Source organism: Elephas maximus, chromosome 19 (assembly GCF_024166365.1).
Source record: "Elephas maximus indicus isolate mEleMax1 chromosome 19, mEleMax1 primary haplotype, whole genome shotgun sequence".
Lineage (NCBI taxonomy): Eukaryota > Metazoa > Chordata > Mammalia > Proboscidea > Elephantidae > Elephas > Elephas maximus.
The window spans coordinates 17,640,821-17,662,112 of NC_064837.1; the positions used below are offsets into that span (position 1 = coordinate 17,640,821).

The window sequence follows — 21,292 nt, forward strand, 5'->3', positions numbered from 1 at the left end:
AGTTCCCCTTTCTGTCTCCTGAAGGTATCTGCTGATGCCCTCCCTTCAGGCAGTCCCCGCTACCTGGGGGTGTGGGGATCCAGGTCCAACAGAGCTGTGTTTTTTCTTCACTTTCAGTGGGTTATCTTGCCTCTCTGAGCCTCAGTTTCTCTATTTGGCAGGGACTAACGTTTATTAATAATTTTTTTTTTTAGCATTTTATCAGAGGCCTTCAGAGCCTTCTTTTTCTCAATATACTATACTAAAAATTTTTTAAACAAAAAAGTTGAAATGGTAGCATAATGAACCCCTATATACCCATCACCCAGATTCAACATAACAATTAATTTTTAATTATATAAATGACGCACGAATAGTTTCATTGCAAGATGTTCAAAGATTTTAGGTACGTTTTTAAAGAAATCAACTCTTCACCCATCTCCTCTCCGGAGCTGACCATTATGGTGTGTATCCTTTGAGGACTTCTCTGGACCTTTGACATATGTGTAGGTGTTCATGTAAAAATAGTTTTGTGTTCTTAATGAACATAAAATAGTATCATACTGCCTGTATTGTTCTACAACATGTCTTTTTTTTTTTTCCAGTTAGCTGTATGTCTTAGAGATCTTCTCACATCAGGATATGAAAGCCTACCTTCTTTTTACCTGCTTAGTCTGCATACAGCTGTCTGTACCATGGCTGATTTCCTCATTCCCCTCTTGAAAGACATTCAGGTGGTTTCCAATGTTTTGCTATGACAACGTTGCAGTGCACCTTCTTGTCTATGATGCTAATGCACGGATGCAGACATTTTAAGGAAAATACTTGGAATATCTGTGTTCAAGAGTATGTGTATTTAAAATCATAATAGTTATAGCCTCTAAAAGGTACCCATTTACTTCCTCTCCCTCCACAGTGTACAAGAATACTCATTTCCTCACCTCTCACCAATACTGGATATTATCCATCCCTCCCCTGGTTTTTTTCTTTGCCAGTCTAGTGGGTGAAAAGCACTGACATGCTAGGCTCTAATTTTCTTGGTCCTGATTAGCAGTGATGCCAAACGGCTTTCACTCTGTTGATTGGCCACTTGCATTTTCTCCTCTGAGGTGCTTGCTTATAATCTTTGCTCTGTTTTCTTTTAGGTTGTTTGTCTTTTTTTTGATTTGTTGGAGCTCTTAATATATTATGGATTTTTAAAAACACAATGTCACTTATATACGTCTCATATATTTTCCCCAGCCTCTCACTTGTCTTTTAATTTTCTTTGAGATATATTTTGAGATACAGACATCTTTTATTTTTATGTGGGCAAATACGTGTCTTGTTCTTTATGATTTCTGCACTTTGGGTCTTGCTTAAGAAGGCCTTCCCTACCAAAAGGTTAGTTATAAGCAAATTTTCCCACTTAAGAAAAAAAAATTTTTTTTTTAATGCTTAGTTCTTTAATCTGGAAACCCTGGTGGCATAGCGGTTAAGTGCTACGGCTGCTAACCAAAAGGTCGGTAGTTTGAATTCGCCAGGCACTCCTTGGAAACTCTATGGGGCAGTTCTACTCTGTCCTCTAGGGTTGCTATGACTCGGAATCGACTCGACAGCACTGGGTTAGTTCTTTAATCCACCTGGAATTTATTTTTGTATATGGTATAACGGCAGCTCTTTGGAAAATGGTGACATTCTGAGACCCGCCCCCCACCTCGGTCTTCTGGTTCTTTCCATCTGGAGGTTCCACATACTCCTCCAACTGGGGTCATGTTTCCTCCTCCCCCTCCCCTTCTCCAGTGTTCCTTTTCTCAGTTACCAATGCGTCATTCACCTAGCACCCAGCCACCCAGCCTAGACACAAGGTCTTACGGGAGACATCCCTTTTCCCCGACACCCCACAGACCACCCTGAGAACTTTTTCTCCTGAGGTGCTTGGGACTTCCTCTCCTCCCCACCCCCACTGTCCGCAATTTAGTTCAGGCCTCAGTATCTCTTTCCTCACAGATCTCACCTCCTTCTAATACATTCTGCAAATTTACGGCCTGAGTCATCTGAAAACACACACACACACACGTGTACATGCACAAACACACACACAACAAAACTGTGGTCACGTCACTTCCCTCCTTCGACCTCTTCTGTGACTCCCATTGCCCTTAGGACAAGGGTCTAACTCTTAATCTGGTTTATGAAGGCCTGAGCCGGCCCCATTCAGCTTGGCTAAACTTCCTCGCCCCAGCTTATAGACCACTTCCTCTGGGGCAGTTCCCCTGGCCCCCAGAGGCTGTGCTAAGAGACCCCTGGGTACCAGAGCCCCTGCACCTCACTGTATCACAGCACTTACTTCTCAGCGAGGCTCTGAACCCTGGGTTAAGCCGTAACCCCAGCGCCTGGCTGGAGCACATTGGGGACGCTCAGTGAGCATTTCTTGTATCCCTGCAAGAATGCATGAAGCAAGAAATGAGATTGGGACTCTTGGTAGCAGGCTGACACAGACAAGCGTCCCTGGAGGACACTGAGGCCAGAGAGGAGAAGGGACCTGTCGCCCAGAGTCCCAGCCTCTAAGCAACCCCTGCCATCCCCGCCTCTCCGCAGGGCAGACGGCGCTGAACATCGCCATCGAGCGGCGTCAGGGGGACATCGCCGCGGTGCTCATCGCTGCCGGCGCCGACGTCAACGCCCACGCCAAGGGTGTCTTCTTCAACCCCAAGTACCAGCACGAAGGCTTCTACTTCGGTGGGTGCCGCCCCCGGTCGGGCGCGAGTTCGGGAGGGTGGGGGCCCTGGAGGAGGCGGAGCCGCCCCGCCTGGCTCTGCACTCCGCCGGGACAGACCCTGACCCTAGAGGCGCTGGCGGGTCGGGGCTGCAAGCTGAGCCTGGAGATGGTCCGAGGTCCAGGAGGACAGAGCCGGGACCAGTAGGTGGCAGGAGCAGATCCATCTGAGCAGCACCGCCAAGGCCCACCAGAGAGGGAAGGGCTGGGAGGGTGGGTCCGTGTGTGTGTGTGTGTGTGTCTGTGTGTGTGTGTGTGTGAGAGAGACGGGGGTCTGACAGCAGATACAGGCATCCACCTGGGCTGCACTCTGTAGGGAACAGAGACCTAGAAAGGGAGGCCAAGCAGAGGGAGACAACTCCATTTTACAGGTTGGGGGACAGGTTCACAGAAGGGAATGACTTGCCCAGCAAAGTAAGGAGTTGATGTAGGTGTCCTGCCTCCCAGCTCTGGCCCTGTCCCCTGTGTCCAGTGCCTCTCAGGACTGCAGCCAGGGAGTCAAGAGTGAGAGGATGAAAGTTCCCTGACTGAAAATCTAGGGAGTCCAAAAGCAAATGGGATTGGAAGTGCTGAGTGAAAAAAATAATTTTTTAAGGTGTAATTTAGATACAGTGAAATCCATCCACTTTTAGCGTAAATTTCTGTTCATTTTCACAAAGGCTTAGAATCTTGTAAGCACGCCACAACCAAGGGCTCTGTCACACCAAAAAATTCTCTGGTTCAACTCCTTCCACTCCAGCCCCTGATCACCTCTGACCTACTCTCTGTTCTGGGTGTTTTTTTTTTTTTAATCAGTAGGTTTAGGTAGATTTGCACATCCTTGAGGACAGGGCCCTGTCCAGTCCATCTTGCATCCCCACTGCCCAGCACAGGACCTGGCTGGAGCAGATGTTGGGAAGTATTTGTTGATTGGAGTGAAGGGAGGAAACGAGAGGGGGAAGATTGGAAGGGAAATGGCAGCTATTGGGCCAGAGTCCAGGCTGGCTCAGGAGGCCTGGTGTCTAGTCCTGCTGTTGCCCTGGGGTTGCTGTGTGACCATGGGTGAGTCAACTGCTTCTCTTTTCTCCAGAGACATTTACTGAGCAATTATATATACATCAGGCAATGTTCTGGGGCTTGAACTATATCACTGGACAAAACAAAGATCTGTGCCCTCCTGGGACTTACATTCTACAGGAAGAGAAAGATCATCAATGAAACATTGCATAATATGTTAGAAAATGATAAGTGCTATTAAAAAAAAGGGGGGGAGGAGGATCAGGAGTTTTAAGATAGGGGAGGTGGGTTTCAGTTTTCATAGAGCATGATTAGGGTGGGACTCATTAAAAGGCGATGTTTGAGCAATGATTTGAAGGAGGTGAGGGAGCGAGTGATGAAGATATCTGGGAATTATAGGTAGTGCAAACAGCCTGTGCAAAGGCCCTGAGGTAGGAAAGTGCCTGAAGTGTTTGAGGAAGCAGAAGACCATTGTGGCTGGAGGGTAATGAGTGAGAGAGTGGAAGAAATGAGGCCAGAAGATGGGGCCAATGTTGAAACATGCGCTTTTATTCTGCATGAGGGCGGTCTTATGTGTTAGTAGGACCAGTCTGGCTGCAGTGTTGGGCACGGTGTGTTGGAGGGTCAGGTGGAAGCAAGGAGACCAGTAAGGAGGCCATTGCAGGGATCTAATTTCAGTCTTCTTCCATGTACAAGGGGCAGGTAGAGAGAAGAACGAGGAACCTCAGGGCCCAAGCCTGCTGAGATGGTGGGGATTCAGGCTCTGGTCCTGGGGCTTGGGAAAGGAGCACTGCTTCTGGTCCAGGAAAGAACTGACCCCAGATGCTTCCCTTCCCTTAGGTGAGACACCCCTGGCCCTGGCAGCGTGCACCAACCAGCCCGAGATTGTGGAGCTGCTGATGGAGAACGAGCAGACGGACATCGCCTCGCAGGACTCACGGGGCAACAATATCCTGCACGCACTGGTGACGGTGGCTGAGGACTTTAAGACACAGAATGACTTTGTGAAGCGCATGTACGACATGATCCTTTTGAGGAGCCGCAACTGGGAGCTGGAGACCACGCGCAACAACGAAGGCCTCACTCCACTGCAGCTGGCAGCCAAGATGGGCAAGGCCGAGGTAGACCCTGCAGGGGTGGTGGGCAGGTGGGAGATGGGGGGGGGGGCACAGCTGCCACTCTGCCAGCCCTAGGGGCCCTTCTGGGGACACTGAAGATCTCAGCCCTGGCCCTGGGAGAGGTCCAGTTGAATGTCTGGAAGTGCGGCCATGACCCAAGGTAACCATGCAGAGCTAGTGGGACTACCCTCTGGGCTTCAGTCCCTAACACTCCGTGTTTCTATCTTCTGCCCTGGAACCTTCTCCTCCCTGGGGCCAGTGTGGAGGGAGCCATGAGGCCAAGGGGACACAGTTTCTCACATGCTTTGTAGTTGAGTATTCTGCATGGTAAGGTGGCTAGTAAGGATTCCCTGGGTGAAGGATTCCCTGGGTGAAGGATTCTCTAGATGGCACATATGTTTAAGCACTTGACTACTAGCTGAAAAGCTGGTGGTTTGAACCCACCCAGAGGCACCTTGGAAGACAGGCCTGGTGATCTGTTTCTGAAAGGTCACAGCCTTGAAAACCCTATGGGGCAGTTCTACTCTGCACACACGAGGTTGTCATGAGTCAGAATTGACTGAATGGCAACTAACAACAACAAAGGTGATCTAGTGGAGGCTGAATGTGTGACCTGCTGGGCCTTCTGCCTTCTCGGAGGACAGAAGTTCCAGAATGGCTGCTGTGCATCCAGAACTGGTAGGCTGCTGTTCCCCGACTATGTAGGGATCGAGGCCGGCCCATCAGGTTGAGTTCTGAGCCAACTCCCCAGCAGAGTGATGCTCAGGGCCCTTTGTGATCTGGCTGAGGAACTTCAGGCTTAGCCTGGAGCCGTGATGAAGACTCAGGCTGGGGTGTGCCCGGACCTCTGTTTGTCTGTGTCTAGAGTCATGGGTTGGTCTGAGATCAAGGTCAAGACTCAGGTTGGGGTTGGGGTCATGGCTCAGCTTAGCTTCTCAGGGGACAGATCCTCAGGCTCTAAGCCTGCTCCTGGATATCTCTGAGCCCTGGGAGGTGATGGTGCCTTCTGGGAGGAGTCTGGGTGGGTGGGTGAACTGTTGAGCCGTCCCAGCTGTGCCCGCCTCTGGGCAGCTGACTGGGGAGGCGGGGGCCCTGAGGGCCTTGGGTCATGTCCCAGTGCTCAGGGCTGGGGTCCACAAGGGAGCTTTTTATTCTCTTGTGGGGGGAGGAGGGAATGGGGAATGGTTACAACAGAGGAGGAATTGTGTGCCTGCTGCCCCATCTCTGGCCCACCGCAGGGACACACTGTTCGAGAGAGTCAGATTATGGTTGCAGGTTGAGCTTCCTCCAAGGGCTTCTGCCCTGCACGCCATCGTGGCACATGCTCTCCCTGCCACCCCAGCCCAGGCACGAAGATTCTGCAGGGAGCATGGCCCCAGGATCCCCTTGCTTGCCAGAGGACAATGTGCTCTTGTGGCTAGTCCAGGAGAGGTGCCCAGTTCTTCCCCTGGCTCCTTCTCTCCTACAATCCATGTCATTTGGAAAACATTTCTGGATGCTGCCCCAAGTTGACCACTAGGCTGAGAATGGAGGGTACAGCGATGTTTTAAGAGACACAGACCCTGCCCGTGGGGCCCTCCAAGGCTGGGGCACAGTATGGGGAGACCCATCCCTACCCCTAGGATCTCCCCAGCTGGGCAGTGGGGACAGGCTGTCATGTGAGATGAGATGGGACCCCCATTGGCTGACACCACCCTTCCCAACAGGACACTCCTCTTGGGTCCTGGATTGATGTCCCAGGAAACCCTGTCCGCCATCCTAGGGTAACCCAGGGCTCAGCTTTTGGGAAATAATGAGGTAAAGGGCAGTGGCTTTCAAACTTGCCTGCACTCTGGAATCACCCAGGAAGCTTAATGAAATACAGATGCCTGGATGGAAGTCCCTGGGTGGTGCAAAGACTTAACATACTTGACTGCTAACCAAAGGTTGGAGGTTCAAGTCCACACATGGATGCCTTGGAAGAAAGGTGTGGTGATCTACTTCTGAGAAACCAGAAAATCCTGTGGGGCACTGTTCTACTCTGACACACATGGGGTCACCATGAGTTGGAAATGACTCAATGGCAGCTAGTTTGGTTTTTTGGGGTCTTCCGCAGAGATTTGTGTGGGATTTTTAAAGTTCCTCAGTGACTGTAATATGCAGCAAGATTTGAGGATCACTGATGTAGAGAGTGGGTCCAGCAGAGCATCCTATAAGGCTGGGGTCTTACATCATCATCTGTCTGTCAGAGCAGTGAACCTCAACAGGAGGAGTCTTGACTGAGGATGGGCTGGGGAAGCTGGAAAAACTTCTAGCTTCTTCTCGAGTCCCACCAAATGGACATCACATCGTTTATCAAAATTGTCAGTTCCTGGCTTCTTCACTGACTGGTAGCACGGGATTACAAAGCCCGTGGTGCAGCTTTCCCAGTGTGCAAAGGGCTTTCATGCCTTTTTTCTCTGGGTTCACGGCCCCCAGGTGATGGGCGAAGAGCCAGCTTCACGTGCATTCCACAGACAAAGCTGGGGCCCAGGTTCACGGCTTCAGGTGAAGATGGGAGCAACCTCCCAGAGCAGCCTGGGTAGGGCGGGCCCTGCCCTTTTGGCCCCAAGCCCGCTCTGCAGCTGACAGTCGTTCCTCTGCCTGCCACAGGTCCTGAACTACATCCTCAGTCGTGAGATCAAGGAGAAGCCGCTCAGGAGCCTGTCCCGGAAGTTCACCGACTGGGCGTATGGGCCCGTGTCGTCCTCGCTCTATGACCTCACCAACGTGGACACCATGACAGACAACTCGGTGCTGGAGATCATTGTCTACAACACCAACATCGATGTAGGTCTCCTGGGCAGCCTGAGGAAAGGGCAGGGGGCAGACGGCTGGGCCTCAGGCTGGGGAGCCAGAGGGCACTGGGAAGACCCCGTGCCACTAGGTTGACTGTGTCTGGAGTCCCGCCCTCAGTTCCCCCGTTCCTTTGTCTCACTGGGCAGAGTCTGGCACAAAAAGGCCAGGGTGTAGAACAGGTGCTGGGCTCAACTGTTACGGGTTAACCTTGAATTGTAAACCTTAGTGTTGGGGGTCTCTTGGACTCAGAATCTTGGGCCATTTGGGTATGGGGATGGTTGGTATGATCTTCTTAATCTTGTTTCTCCCCCAGTCCCCTGCTGGATCTATATGGCAAGGCTTAGAATCCTCTCTTACCCTACACCTGGACCCAAGTGAGGTTTAGGGAAGGCACAATTGGGGCAATCAGGGAGGCCTCCCTGGAGGAGGTGGGGGCATTCTATGAAACGGGAGTGGAAGAAAGAGGCTTAGTAACAAGAGGGTTTTAGCTTTTGGGGGAATTGAGGCAGCAGATTGGGTCTTCATCATTTGCATTTTGCTAAGAGTTAAGTTTCTCAGAGCCTGCCCTGTCCCGATCTCTCTGGACCCCCACGGTAGCCTCTGAAGTTGATAGGGCAGGGGTTGTTTGTTATCAGTTTTATAGACAAGGAGATTGAGGCCCAGAGAGGGCCAGGGTCTGTCCTAAGCTCACACAGCCAGGCTGAGGGCCAATTTGGGGCCAGGCCCTGCACTTCTAGCTCTCTCTCCCCTCTGAGTATCAGGTCCTTTGCTGGCAGCTCCAGGATCCTCTGGTGTTTGGCTGAGCCCTAGTACACTGGGACAGCAATCTCAGGAGCGGGAACTTACCCTCCCAACATTTCCAGCCAAACCAGTCTATGGGACATCACGACTGGCCCCTGCTGCCAGGGGTGGCCCTGACTCAGGGCTGATCGAGGGCCCTTTGGAAATGATCCCTCCCTCCCTCTTCCCCGAGGTGACAGGTGTTGTTTCACCCCCAGAACCGGCCCGAGATGCTGACCCTGGAGCCTCTGCACACGCTGCTGCATATGAAGTGGAAGAAGTTTGCCAAGTACATGTTTTTCCTGTCCTTCTGCTTTTATTTCTTCTACAACATCACCCTAACGCTTGTCTCATACTACCGCCCACGGGAGGAGGAGGTGCGTATGCTCCTTTGTGGGGGTGAGGAAGGAGGTGTTGTTGGGGTGGTCAGAGCTGGAGGGATCTGCAGCCAGTCCATTTGCAGATGGGGAAACTGAGGTCCAGAGGGGCCAAGAGGCTTGCACGGGGTTCCCCAGTGCTGTCCTTCACTGTGTCTAGGGAAATGGAATATGTTCCCAGTGCTTAGTTGGGCTAAGCCCCAGGTGTCCAGCCCCGGCTGACCTGTGTTGGGGGAAGAGCTGGAGGATTAGGAGACCCAGACCTTGGCTGGGCTCACGGTCTAAATCTAGAGCTGAGTGCGTGTTTCTGCAGTAGAGGCCACAGGAAACGGGGAAATGGGGTCACTGGCTCCGTTACTTAAATGAGTTTTCCCCGAACTACTTTGGGCCTTGGTTTCCCATCTATCATACAGACAGTGTCCCTGCTTTGTTTAACTGTGATCTGAGGTCCTGTGAGAGTCTGGATATGGATGGGCTGGGAAGGACAAATGCTGTGATGTGTTGTTACCATGATTGGATCGTGCACCTTGCTGTAAAGATCTGGATTCCCACCAAGGATGGGGAAAGCAAGGCGAGAGGGCCACCATGCCTTCTCTTGCTCTGTGCAAAGACCTGGCTTCATACTGGCCTCTGCCCAGCTCAGTGGTTCACGTGCATATGTGCATGGTCCCTCCTGATCTGCTGCTACCCTTGCCCCCTGACACCTCATCCTGACCATTCCCGTCTCTTCCCCTAGGCCCTTCCACACCCCTTGGCCCTGACACACAAGATGGGGTGGCTGCAGCTCTTAGGAAGGATGTTTGTGCTCATTTGGGCCATGTGCATCTCCGTGAAAGAGGTGAGTGCGCCACCGAGCCCTTTAGACTGCCCCATGGGGCAGGCAAGTTGAGAGCAGCCTTGGCTTCAGACACCCCCGCTCTGCCATTACTGCTGGGCTGCTGGGGGGCTTTGGGGGAGCACTTCCTTTCCAAGCCTTAGATTTCTAAGATACAAGTGGGAATAAATAAGTAAGGCAGACCCATCGTATCTGTACCATCTATTCTTCTATCCACCTATCATTTGTCTACCCCTCAGCCACTCAGTGACCCATCCTCCTCCCCTCACTGCTATCTGCTCATCCAATCACCTATCCTCTCTCATCCACCCATCCACCCACCTACCTACCCATCTGCACCCAAACTTCCACCCACCTATCCACACACTATTCATCGATTCAAATAACCACTCATGCTTATCCACCCATCCTTCCATTCTTCATCCAACCATGCTCCATCTGTTTATCCATTCATCCATTCAACCTATCAACAAATATACCCTGAATATCTAAGTATGGGGCATGTATATCTATATACGTATGTGATAGAGGGAGTTTGCCATCGTTGAGCTCACAGCCTGGTAGGGGATTTAAGACCTGGGCACAGACATCTAGACTTTAAGGTACACTGTGAAAAGGGCCCTAAATTGGGTTCAAACCAGTGCTTAGAGGAAGAGAGATGGCCTTTATCTGGGGAAAGGAGGAATCAGGGAAGGCTTGAAATCCCGGTCCTTGGGAAATAGCCCCTCCTCTGATCCCCCAGTGAGGGACACGAAGGGCCACACCCCGAGGGCACAACTTTTCCTCCTTCTCTGGCCTTAGGGCATTGCCATCTTCTTTCTGAGGCCCTCGGATCTGCAGTCCATCCTCTCAGATGCCTGGTTTCACTTTGTCTTGTAAGTAGATCTGTCCCCTCAGCTACCAGCTCACAGGCAAGGCTAAAGTCCTGTGTTGTGGCTGCTGTGCCCCTCTGTGTCCTCCTGCCATCTTGCCAAGTCCTATTCATTCTGCCATAGTCACAAGCCAGGGACCTCCTTTCTTTCTTCTAGTAAGAAAGGAACTTGGATGCCCGTGGAGAGGAACAGAGAAAACCATAGGACAGTGTCCACCATCTGGTTGCAAGTGGTGGCTGACTCCACCCTGTCACAGACCCTCAGGTGGCAGGCAGCACGGAGAAGGCACAAAGAGACTTAGTGGGCCTGTTTACTTTGTTACAAAGGGATGTTCCAGGGCAGCCTCTCTTAGATGTATGGCATCTAGAAGTTGCCATCTTGGACCCTGGCAGGTCACAGCTCGAAGGTACCTGAGAAATCATTGAGTTTCAGCTGCAAGCATGACATCTGAGGCCCAGAGGCAGGAAGTGAGTCACACGCAGTCATGTGGAGCTTTAGTGGTGTTGAACCCACACTCCAGACTCCTAGTCGTCTTCACCCCAGGCTTGCGTCAGGCTGGCTACCCTAGGGCACTAGCCAAAAAGCCCAGCTCAGCAGCCTGTCTGAATGAGGTCATGGGTAGTGGACATCAAAGGCTACATGACTCCTGTCTCTAAATGAAGAAAGGGTGATTCAGCATCGGTGCCATGTGAATGGAACAGAAGCTGCAGTTTAAGATGGAGAATCTTGGGTTCTGTAGACCCCACCGAAGTCCCTCGTCTTAGCATCTGCGAGGCTGGGTCTATAGGACCTTGAATCTTGGCTTGATGTTTCCAATACCTAGGTACTTTATTAAGTATGTACCTGCTTTCTAGAGCTGTGGGCTGAGTTCTCCACCCCTGTGGGCGTGTGACTCACCCAGGTACTGCAGTAAATGGTAGGTCAGGTGTAGATACTGCAATAAATGGATGGGCCATGATGCCAACCACATGTGAGTCTGTCACCTTTGAGAAAGTATCATGATGCCAAAGAAAAACCCATTTACGTAGCCACTGGTTTTAGTGTAGGCAAAAAACACCAGTGTGTTGTCCTGCTCTTCTGCTTCTTGTCTGTTTTGTTAGTGAAGTGTAGAAGGTGTAGGCGCCTTTCCTCCCAAATGAAGTTGATCGTCCAGGTATTTGTTCTTCACTGTACCCGACAAACAAGATTATCTGTGTTCTAACTTTTGGTCAGATATACATATACACATATATATATTTTATCACAGAGACTGCCTGGCATTATAAGCAAGAGTTTTTTTTTTTTTTTTAATCCTGGTGTCTGAATAACTCATGGGGCATGTATTTTGATTTTCTATGTTTGTATATAGTGTGCCTTTTTTTAAAAAAGAGATAAAAATGTAGTAGATTTTGGGGGGCTTTTGTTATGATAGAAACCCTGGTGGCGTAGTGGTTAAGAGCTACGGCTACTAACCAGAAGGTCGACAGTTCAGATCCACCAGGTACTCCTTGGAAACTCTATGGGGCAGGTCTGCTCTGTCCTATAGGGTCATTACGTGTTGGAATTTACTCGATGGCGAAGGGTTTGGTTTTTTGTCATTGTTATGGTTGGCTTATTAGTACAGACATTGACAGCTTTGCCGTTTTTGATTAAAAAATGCAACCATTTGCATGTTCAGTCTACTTCAGTGGTTCCCAAATCAGAAATCATCTGGGTGGCTTGAAAATATATATAGCACCCTGAGCTGAACCCCAGACCTTCAGGATCAGAATCTTCTGGGGCCCAGGAGAGGTCTGTATTTTTAACAAGTCTCCATCAGCTACAGCCAGGCCATGACTGACCTCTAACTTGCCTTTGGTGGCACGGTCTACAAGGCTGGATTTTAGTCACAATTGATTGAATCCGAGGCAGCCCTGTCTGTCTTTTCAGCATCAGCCACTGGAGCCACTGACCCGTTCAGGGGGTTTAAGGGAGGTTTGGGAATTTGACTATCTCTGCCCTGATGCTGAGGAGGAGTAAGTAAGGCCCTTGTCTCCTGTGTCTCCTGAACAGTTTTATCCAAGCTGTGCTTGTGATACTGTCTGTCTTCTTGTACTTGTTTGCCTACAAAGAGTACCTCGCCTGCCTCGTGCTGGCCATGGCCCTGGGCTGGGCGAACATGCTCTACTACACGCGGGGGTTCCAGTCCATGGGCATGTACAGTGTCATGATCCAGAAGGTGCGTTGGGAGTAGCCGATGGTCAGAGATGTGCGGGAGGGAGGGCCCTCAGGGAATATCAGATGGGGAAACTGAGGTCTGGAGAGGAAAAAGGACTTTCTTAAGGGGAAGACCACTGCTCTTTCTCCCTAGTGCCATGGTCTCGCTTTGCCTTTGATCAGGCTTGAAATGCCCAGAACTTAAAATGTCAGGGTTTGTTGGGCACTGGGAAGAGATAACACTTTCTGAAGGAATGTTACTACTCTCAGGCAGTGGTGTGCTGGTAAATATTTAAAGAACTGGCTCTCCGGAAAAATATATAGGCATATATAGGTGTATGGAGTCCCTGGTGGTGTAAATGGTTAACACACTCTGCTGCTAACTGAAAGCTTGGAAGTTTGAGTCCTCCCAGAGGCACTCGGAAGAACGGCCTGGCAATCTACTTCTGAAAAATCAGCCATTGAAAACCTTACGGAGCACAGCTCTGCTCTAACACACATGGGTTGCCATGAGTTGGAGTCGACGTGACAACTGCTTCTTTTTTTAAAGTGTATGTGTATACATGCACATATTTATTATAAATTTTAGTATATAAGAGATTTGTAGTGCACACCTTATAAATAACAATAAAATATACAATACTCTTTATTGTAATTTCCACATAGCCAATTGAATCTCACAAGATATTTGTTGGTTTTTTTTTTGTACCTATTGCCAACCTAATGGTTCCTCATGAGCACAATTAAGTGTTCTGGAATTCCCATTCTTCGCAGTGTTATCCATAATTTGTTATGATCCACACAGTCAAATGGCTTTGTATAGTCAATAAAGCACAGGTAAACATCCTTCTGGTATTCTCTGCTTTCAGCCAGGATCCATCTGACATCAGCAATGATATCCCTAGTTCCACGTCTTCTTCTGAAACCGGCCTGAATTTCTGGCAGTTCCCTGTCGATATACTGCTGCAGTCATTTTTGAATGATCTTCAGCAAAATTTTGCTTGTGTGTGATATTAATGATATTGTTCTATAATTTCCACATTTGGTTGGATCACCTTTCTTGGGAATAGGCATAAATAGGGATCTTTTCCAGTCAGTCGGCCAGGAAGCTGTCTTCCATATTTCTTGGCATAGACGAATGAGCACTTCCAGCGCTACATCTGTTTGTTGAAACATCTCAATTGATATTCCATCAATTCCTGGAGCCTTGTTTTTCACCAGTGCCTTCAGAGCAGCTTGGACTTCTTCCTTCAGTACCATCGGTTCCTGATCATATGCCACCTCTTGAAATGGTTGAATATTGACTAATTCTTTTTAGTATAATGACTGTGTATTCCTTCCGTCTTCTTTTGATGCTTCCTGTGTCGTTTAATATTTTCCCCATGGAATCCTTCACTATTGCAACTCGAGGCTTGAATTTTTTCTTCAGTTCTTTCAGCTTGAGAAATGCTGAGAGTGTTCTTCCCTTTTGGTTTTCCATCTCCAGGTCTTTGCACATGTCATTATAATACTTTACTTTGTCTTCTCGAGAGGCCCTTTGAAATCTTCTGTTCAGTTCCCTTACTTCATCAATTCTTCCTTTTGCTTTAGCTGCTTGACGCTCAAGAGCAAGTTTCAGAGTCTCCTCTGACATCCATCTTGGTCTTTTCTTTCTTTCCCGTCTTTTCAGTGACCTCTTGCTTTCTTCATGTACGATGTCCTTGTGCTCATGAGGAACCTTTACATAGGTCAAGAGGCAGTTGTTCGAACAGAACAAGGGGATACTGATTGGTTTAAAGTCAGGAAAGGTGTGCATCAGGGTTGTATTCTTTCACCATACCTATTTAATCTGTATGCTGAACAAATAATATGAGAAGCTCGACTGTATGAAGAAGAACGGGGCATCAAGATTGGAGGAAGACTCATTAACAACCTGCGTTATGCAGATGACACAACCTTGCTTGCTGAAAGTGGAGAGGACTTGAAGCACTTACTAATGAAGATTAAAGACCACAGCCTTCAGTATGGATTACACCTCAACATAAAGAAAACAAAAATCCTCACAACTGGACCAATGAGCAACATCATGATAAACAGAGAAAAGATTGAAGTTGTCAAGGATTTAATTTTACTTGGATCCACAATCAACAGCCACGGAAGCAGCAGTCAAGAAATCAAAAGACGCATTGCATTGGGTAAATCTGCTGCAAAGGACCTCTTCAAAGTGTTGAAGAGCAAAGATGTCACCCTGAAGACTAAGGTGTGCCTGACCCAAGCCATGGTATTTTCAATCACATCATATGCATGTGAAAGCTGGACAATGAATAAGGAAGACCAAAGAAGAGCTGACGCCTTTGAATTGTGGTGTTGGAGAAGAATATTGAATATACCATGGACTGCCAAAAAAACAAACAAGTCTGTCTTGGAAGAAGTGCGGCCAGAATGCTCCTTAGAGGCAAGGATGGCGAGACTGCGTCTTCCATAATTTGGACGTGTTGTCAGGAGGACTCAGTCCCTGGAGAAGGACATCATGCTTGGCAGAGTACAGGGTCAGCGGAAAAGAGGAAGACCCTCAACGAGGTGGATTGACACAGTGGCTGCAACAATGAGCTCAAGCATAACAACGTGAGAATGGCGCAGGACCGGGCAGTGTTCCATTCTGTCGTGCATAGGGTCGCTATGAGTTGGAATCGACTCGACAGCACCTAACAACAACAACAACAATTGCCACCCTCTGGTTACAATTGACAAAAGAGTGTTGTTCTGACATGAATGTTGGTTGATATGTATATATATATGTATGTATTTTACTTCAAGGAGTAAGATGAAAGTGAAACAATGAAGACTTATGTTGAAACGTCACTTGATTGTCAACGATGTGAGCAATAGTTGTCAAATACTAGAAGACTATTTCATCGATATTTTTGTGCTATTCACATATAATGGCTACAGGCAGGATGCACTTTTAAGTTAAATCTACATTAAGATTTTCTCCATCACTTTCTTAATTCTAGATCTAGACAACCAACAAAACAATGAGTTGAACTCTGATTTGTAGCATTTGCCAACTTCCATGGTGTAAATATTCCCTCCATGGCTGATTTCCAGCTACCAATATGAAGTTAACAAGTAGTTGAAAAAGATGTGCGGTAACATACCATTGTATAGTGTTTTCACTACAGATACAGTATGCGTAAATTTTGTACGCAGAGATAATAGTAAAATAACTGGAAAGTGATAAGTTTCCAATATTTATTATCTTTATTTTTAATTTATTTTAATTATAACTTTATAGGATATAATTTTTAATAATGGCCGTATTTAACAACGAGCTCACCACGTTCATGAAAATTTGACAATCAGCTCTTGTGAGCTGGTATGAGCTAGCTCCAGCATACCACTGCTCCCAGGAGGTGTGAAGAGTCCAGATGTGAGACCTTATGAAGAAAAGCACCCATGGACAGGGTGAATCAGCAGGGGCAGAGGCAGACAGTGATCTCAGAGGATGGAGGAAGGGGAGAACATGAGGCTGGAGCAGGCAAGGCAAAGAAGGCTTCTTTGGATTTTAGTCACAGTTGAGTGGATCTGAGGCAGCCTTGTCTGTCTCTGCGGCATCAGCCACTGGGGCCACCGACCCATTTTACAGGGTTTAAGGGAGGTTTGGTAGAGCCCAGAGCTGAGCTTTGGAGAGCCAAGTGGACTTAGCTGGGGAGAAGGAAGCGTGAGCTGAGTGAAGGCATGGGTAAGGTGGGGACTGGGAGGACCTGGGAAGGAGTTCAGCGCAGAGTGTATATGTGTTCAAACTGACACTTGAATCATTTGTTTTTTTTGTAGGTTATTTTGCATGATGTTCTAAAGTTCTTGTTTGTATATATCCTGTTCCTTCTTGGATTTGGAGTAGGTAATTGATTTATAAATAATAATCACTCCCGCATTTGTAGAGCACTTTATCCAGATGTCACAATGACAAAGGACTTAGGCGCTTCGGCAGCAATTATACCTGCCTGAGTGGCAGGTAGTGTTTTACAAGCATTGTCTCATTTACTTTTCCCAGCAACTTGATCAAACAGCAATCATTATCTCCACCCACAGATAAGGGAACTGAGGCTTAGAGAAGCCGGGACTGATACCAGGTCTGTTGCTCTTATCCACTACGTAATAGGTCCCCCACTTTCACAGCTGTAGGTTTTTTTTTTGCCCCCATTGTACAGATGGGGAAACTAAAGCTCACTGGAATTTGACTGATGGTCTTTGAAGAATAGAAGTAAAGTAATGCCTTTGGATAACTTCCTTTGGCCTTGCCATTTGTTTCATGTTGCTCTTGCAGTTTGCTTCACATGTATCTGTGAGAACCTCTGGTCTGCTGGGGGCCCAGAGTAAGGACCCCCTCTTAAAAGCTTTCCATTTACAACAGAGGGAACAGCACAACCTGTGTTCATTTTATCCTCTGCATAGAGAAACATGGTTTTCTTTTCCCATGCCAGCTTTTTTTTTTTTTTTAAATGAACATTGGCATTTATAATTAGACAGCTGTTTAGCTTTTCTGGGTCAAACTTCGCTTATTTATTTGCTTCAACTGGTCTTTTATTCATCTATTCATTAACTGGCCCATTCATTCATTCATCCATCCATTCAATCTGCAATGAGCAACTACTGTGGTGTGTTGGAAAGAAGAGAAGGGAGAGCCCTGGGCCTTGCCCATGAGGAACTTACTAGAGAACTTTATAAAGAGACTCAGGATCTCACAGTCTTGGGCAAATGAGGGCGGAGAGACCAAGGCTACAGGAATTTAGGAGGAATGAGGAGGAGCAGAACCAGGCTACAGGAATTCAGGAGCTCAAAGCTTTGTCTGGGAGCCAAGGACACACACACAGACTGTAATGAGCAATGGGTAATCGTGGGCTGTACTGTGGGGTAGAAGAGGGAGAGAAGAGTGTGGACTTTGTTAGGCACAAGACCTTTCTGCAGGAAGTCAGGGTAGAGAAACCAGCCTGATGCAGCTTCTGGAGGCGCTAAGGCTTGAGATGGAATTTAAGTGCCCAGAGAGAAGGAAACAGCAGGTATTCAGTATGTGTGTGTAGAGAGTGTGTGTGTGTATGTATGCATGTCCAGGCATGTGTGCATGTGCAGCTAAGCACAAGTTTGTCGGGTAATTAGCTAGGCAGAGAGGCTGAAGGGAACACCCTGTTATGTCCTCCCAGCCCTGGCCTCGCTGATCGAGAAGTGTTCCAAGGACAACAGCAACTGCAGCTCCTACGGCAGCTTCGGTGACGCGGTGCTGGAACTCTTCAAGCTCACCATAGGCCTGGGTGACCTGAACATCCAGCAGAACTCCAAATACCCCATCCTCTTTCTCTTCCTGCTCATCACTTACGTCATCCTCACCTTCGTCCTCCTCCTCAACATGCTCATCGCCCTGATGGGAGAGACTGTGGAGAATGTCTCCAAGGAGAGTGAGCGCATCTGGCGCCTACAGGTAGGTCAAGGCCTCCATGGGGAGCGGATGGGGGACTCAGTTGAATACATCGTCATTGAAACCATCAGCACCAGTGGGTCTGGGTTGGAGCCTGGGAATTGCTTAAGATCCCCTGGTGACTGACAAGGTTTGAGGAAGCCTTCATCTAGATTCCTTGAGCACAGGGTCTAGGTTTCATACACCAGCACAAGTGAGAAAAACTCAGGCTTACCAAAAAAAAAAACAACTTTTTTTTGTTTTATGGAGTACTTGACTTAGAATCAGTGGTGTTATATGTAGATGTTGAAGTGTGACCTTAGGCTGTATTAAGAGGAGAGTAGAGTCTAAGACAAAGGAGGTGACATCCTGCTCCACTCCATCCTGACCTCAACACTCCTCACATGCTCTGGGCCTCACATGCTGAAGGATACCAACCCATAGGATATGTCCAGTGGTAGTGACCAGGTTTGGGAAAGAACTGGAAACCATGCTGCGTGAGGAGTGGTTGTTGGAACCAGGGTTGAAATAGGTGGAAGCTCCTTCAGTCATCGGGAGAGCTACTTGTGAAAGAAGGAACAGCCCCCTTCCGAGACCCCAGGGAACAGAACTGATGCGATGGCGGAAGCACAGAGAGAAAATTTCATTTGACACAAGAAATTTCTAATGATTAGGGTCTTAATTGGATATTGTTGACAATATTCAGGAGACATTAGACAAATTATTGCCAGGGAAACTGCTCAGGGGATTCCAAACCTGGGATGGGGTAGGACTACATGACTTCTGAACTTCCCTTTACTATGGGATTTCAGAACCCTAAAATTCCCTATTAGGACTGACTGGACTTCTAGGAACATTATGGGTCATGTTTAAAATGATTTGGACATCTTTCCCAAACTTTCTGCTTTCTCACTTTTTGAATTCTTTGGAGTGGCTGAACCCCTAGGATCTATACATTAAGCATTCAGCGGGGGTGGCTGTATGTGTGTGTATGCACACATGTGTGTATGCAGGTGTGTGTATGCACATAGGTGTGCAAGCACTCATACGGATCTGTGCTCCCTGGGCCGTTGCTGAGTCAGGGTTCTTCAGCAATACGCTTAGGCTTGTTTATTTCCCCAGAGAGCCAGGACGATCTTGGAGTTTGAGAAAATGTTACCAGAGTGGCTGAGAAGCAGATTCCGGATGGGAGAACTGTGTAAAGTAGCAGAGAACGATTTCCGACTCTGTTTGCGGTAACAAGGAGAAGGGCCCTTTGGGAGTAGTGTTTGGGGTGGGTAAAGAGAGAAAAGTCAGTGAGCGGGATGGTAGAGAAACAGCGCTGCCACTTGCTGGCCACAACCACAGCCGCTGTCTCTCCCGGCCTTTTCAGAAGACGGAGTTTGCTTTTGTGGGTTCCCCAGCTTCAGTAGTAGAAGGGAAGGAGGCTGCCATCAGCCCTCCCTGCCCTCTTGGTTTAGAAAAGACCTGACACTGTTTGTCCTTCCGTCTACCCTCTGTGGGCTCATGTAACACCAGGGACCTGTGGCACATTTTATCACTGGCAAAACTGAAAGTGAGACAGCCACTTTTCACAGATCTCAACCTTTTTGCTTTTAAAAAAAGTGCTCACACATCCCATGAGTGCCTTTTCTGATTGAGTCCACTACTTCCTACCCCCTACCCAACTGCCTGATCCTACAAATCACCCTCTTTGAGGATAACCTTATCTCAACCTACTTCTCTGACTGAAAGCCCCACCCTCCAGAAGCCATTATTTCTGACTGTTGTCGTAGAGCAAAATCCTAAAGCCTGGTTCAAATGGAAAGTAAAAAGTTCTATTGAGGGAAGAGAGACAGCTGCAGCCCAAAAGAACATTGCTACTGGGAAATGTAGAGTGCCAGCAAATGGAACACAGGAATCCAGGGGGAGCAATTGAGGGCACATGGTTATAGGGCTGGAGGAGAAACTATAAAACACAGTGTTCTGACTGGTGTACAGTGATTGAGGTCCGTCAAAAGTGAGACAATGTAAAGCATAATCTTTGACATTATTGGTTACATGAATACGTTGACTGGCTAAAAGACATAAGTGAAAGACAAGGGGTTGGGGGGGCTTCATGTTGGTTACAAAGCGATGTCTTATCCTCAGAGACGCTTGCTTTGTGTGTCAGTCCGAGGGTCCTTAGTGGACAGATTGAATGGCCAGGCTGTTAGCTATAGCCTATGTTATAGTTTCTATATGCTTCTTAAAAAAAAAAAAAGACCTTAATTGCAGCAGTTTTCATCAAGGCTTGGAGGCAAAAGTTTACAGAGGTGTACATTAATATGTTACTTCATTAATATAAAAGGGATTTGTTGGATCTTTGAAGGGACTTGTCTGTAGTCAGGCTTGGTTACTTCAGACTCAAAAGTTTCCTTTATCTTGGTGTCAGGTGTTGTAAAAATCATTGTCACTTGTGTAATGGTATAAAAACCTGGAACATATAGTTTTTTTCATTTCTGGAAGTTAGAAGATTGAGGCAAAGCCCTCAGTCGTTTGTGGAGCTACGCCTCCAACTTTTGAAATTCAAGGAGTGTGAGTTCAGCCTGTTGCCTGGTAACATAGAAGTGGTGGGAACACTTTTCAAATAGACTAATTTATCTTAAAGTTTCTTAGAGTAGTGCCAAAAAAAAAAAAAAAAAAAAGATTATAAGGAAGGCTAAACAGTTTTATATATATATATATAACAGTAATTGTTAGCTATGGCTTTTAATTTGATACAAGATGGACAGTCAGACATAATTTTTTAGATTAGAAGCTGGTGGCGCAGTGGTTAAAACAATCAGCTGCTAACTGAAAGGTCAGCGGTTCGAAACCACCAGCGGCTCCAGGGGAGAAAGATGTGGCAGTCTGCTTCCATAGAGATTCACAGCCTTGGAAATCCTCTGGGGCCACTATGAGTTGGAACTGACTCGACGTCAGGAGGTTAGAAGCAAGTTAAAATGAAACAGCAAAAATACGTAATTTATCAGTCTGTGAGGTCAACTAACCTGAAAAACCTACATTAAAAAAAAAAAAAAAAAAGAAATGTGTACACAGAAAAACAAAAAGTGGTTTCGAGAAGCATTACTTTCGGTCTCTCATGTCTTAAAAGTAACCACCACAATGCCAGATTGCAAGGAATAACCTCAAA

At 47.7% G+C, this 21,292-nt stretch overlaps 1 protein-coding gene across 2 annotated transcripts in view; it reads left to right on the forward strand.

The window, feature by feature from the left end:
• TRPV3 (transient receptor potential cation channel subfamily V member 3) overlaps positions 1 to 21,292 on the forward strand; it is a 46,945-nt gene that overhangs the window by 14,041 nt on the left and 11,612 nt on the right. For both annotated transcript variants that reach the window (XM_049859879.1, XM_049859878.1), the window contains exons 6-15: positions 2,560 to 2,700; positions 4,574 to 4,854; positions 7,483 to 7,659; positions 8,667 to 8,825; positions 9,562 to 9,663; positions 10,462 to 10,535; positions 12,564 to 12,729; positions 16,521 to 16,587; positions 17,888 to 18,162; positions 19,261 to 19,373. In XM_049859879.1, coding sequence (XP_049715836.1) covers positions 2,560 to 2,700; positions 4,574 to 4,854; positions 7,483 to 7,659; positions 8,667 to 8,825; positions 9,562 to 9,663; positions 10,462 to 10,535; positions 12,564 to 12,729; positions 16,521 to 16,587; positions 17,888 to 18,162; positions 19,261 to 19,373 — 1,555 coding nt within the window. The remainder of the gene's footprint in view (positions 1 to 2,559; positions 2,701 to 4,573; positions 4,855 to 7,482; positions 7,660 to 8,666; positions 8,826 to 9,561; positions 9,664 to 10,461; positions 10,536 to 12,563; positions 12,730 to 16,520; positions 16,588 to 17,887; positions 18,163 to 19,260; positions 19,374 to 21,292) is intronic.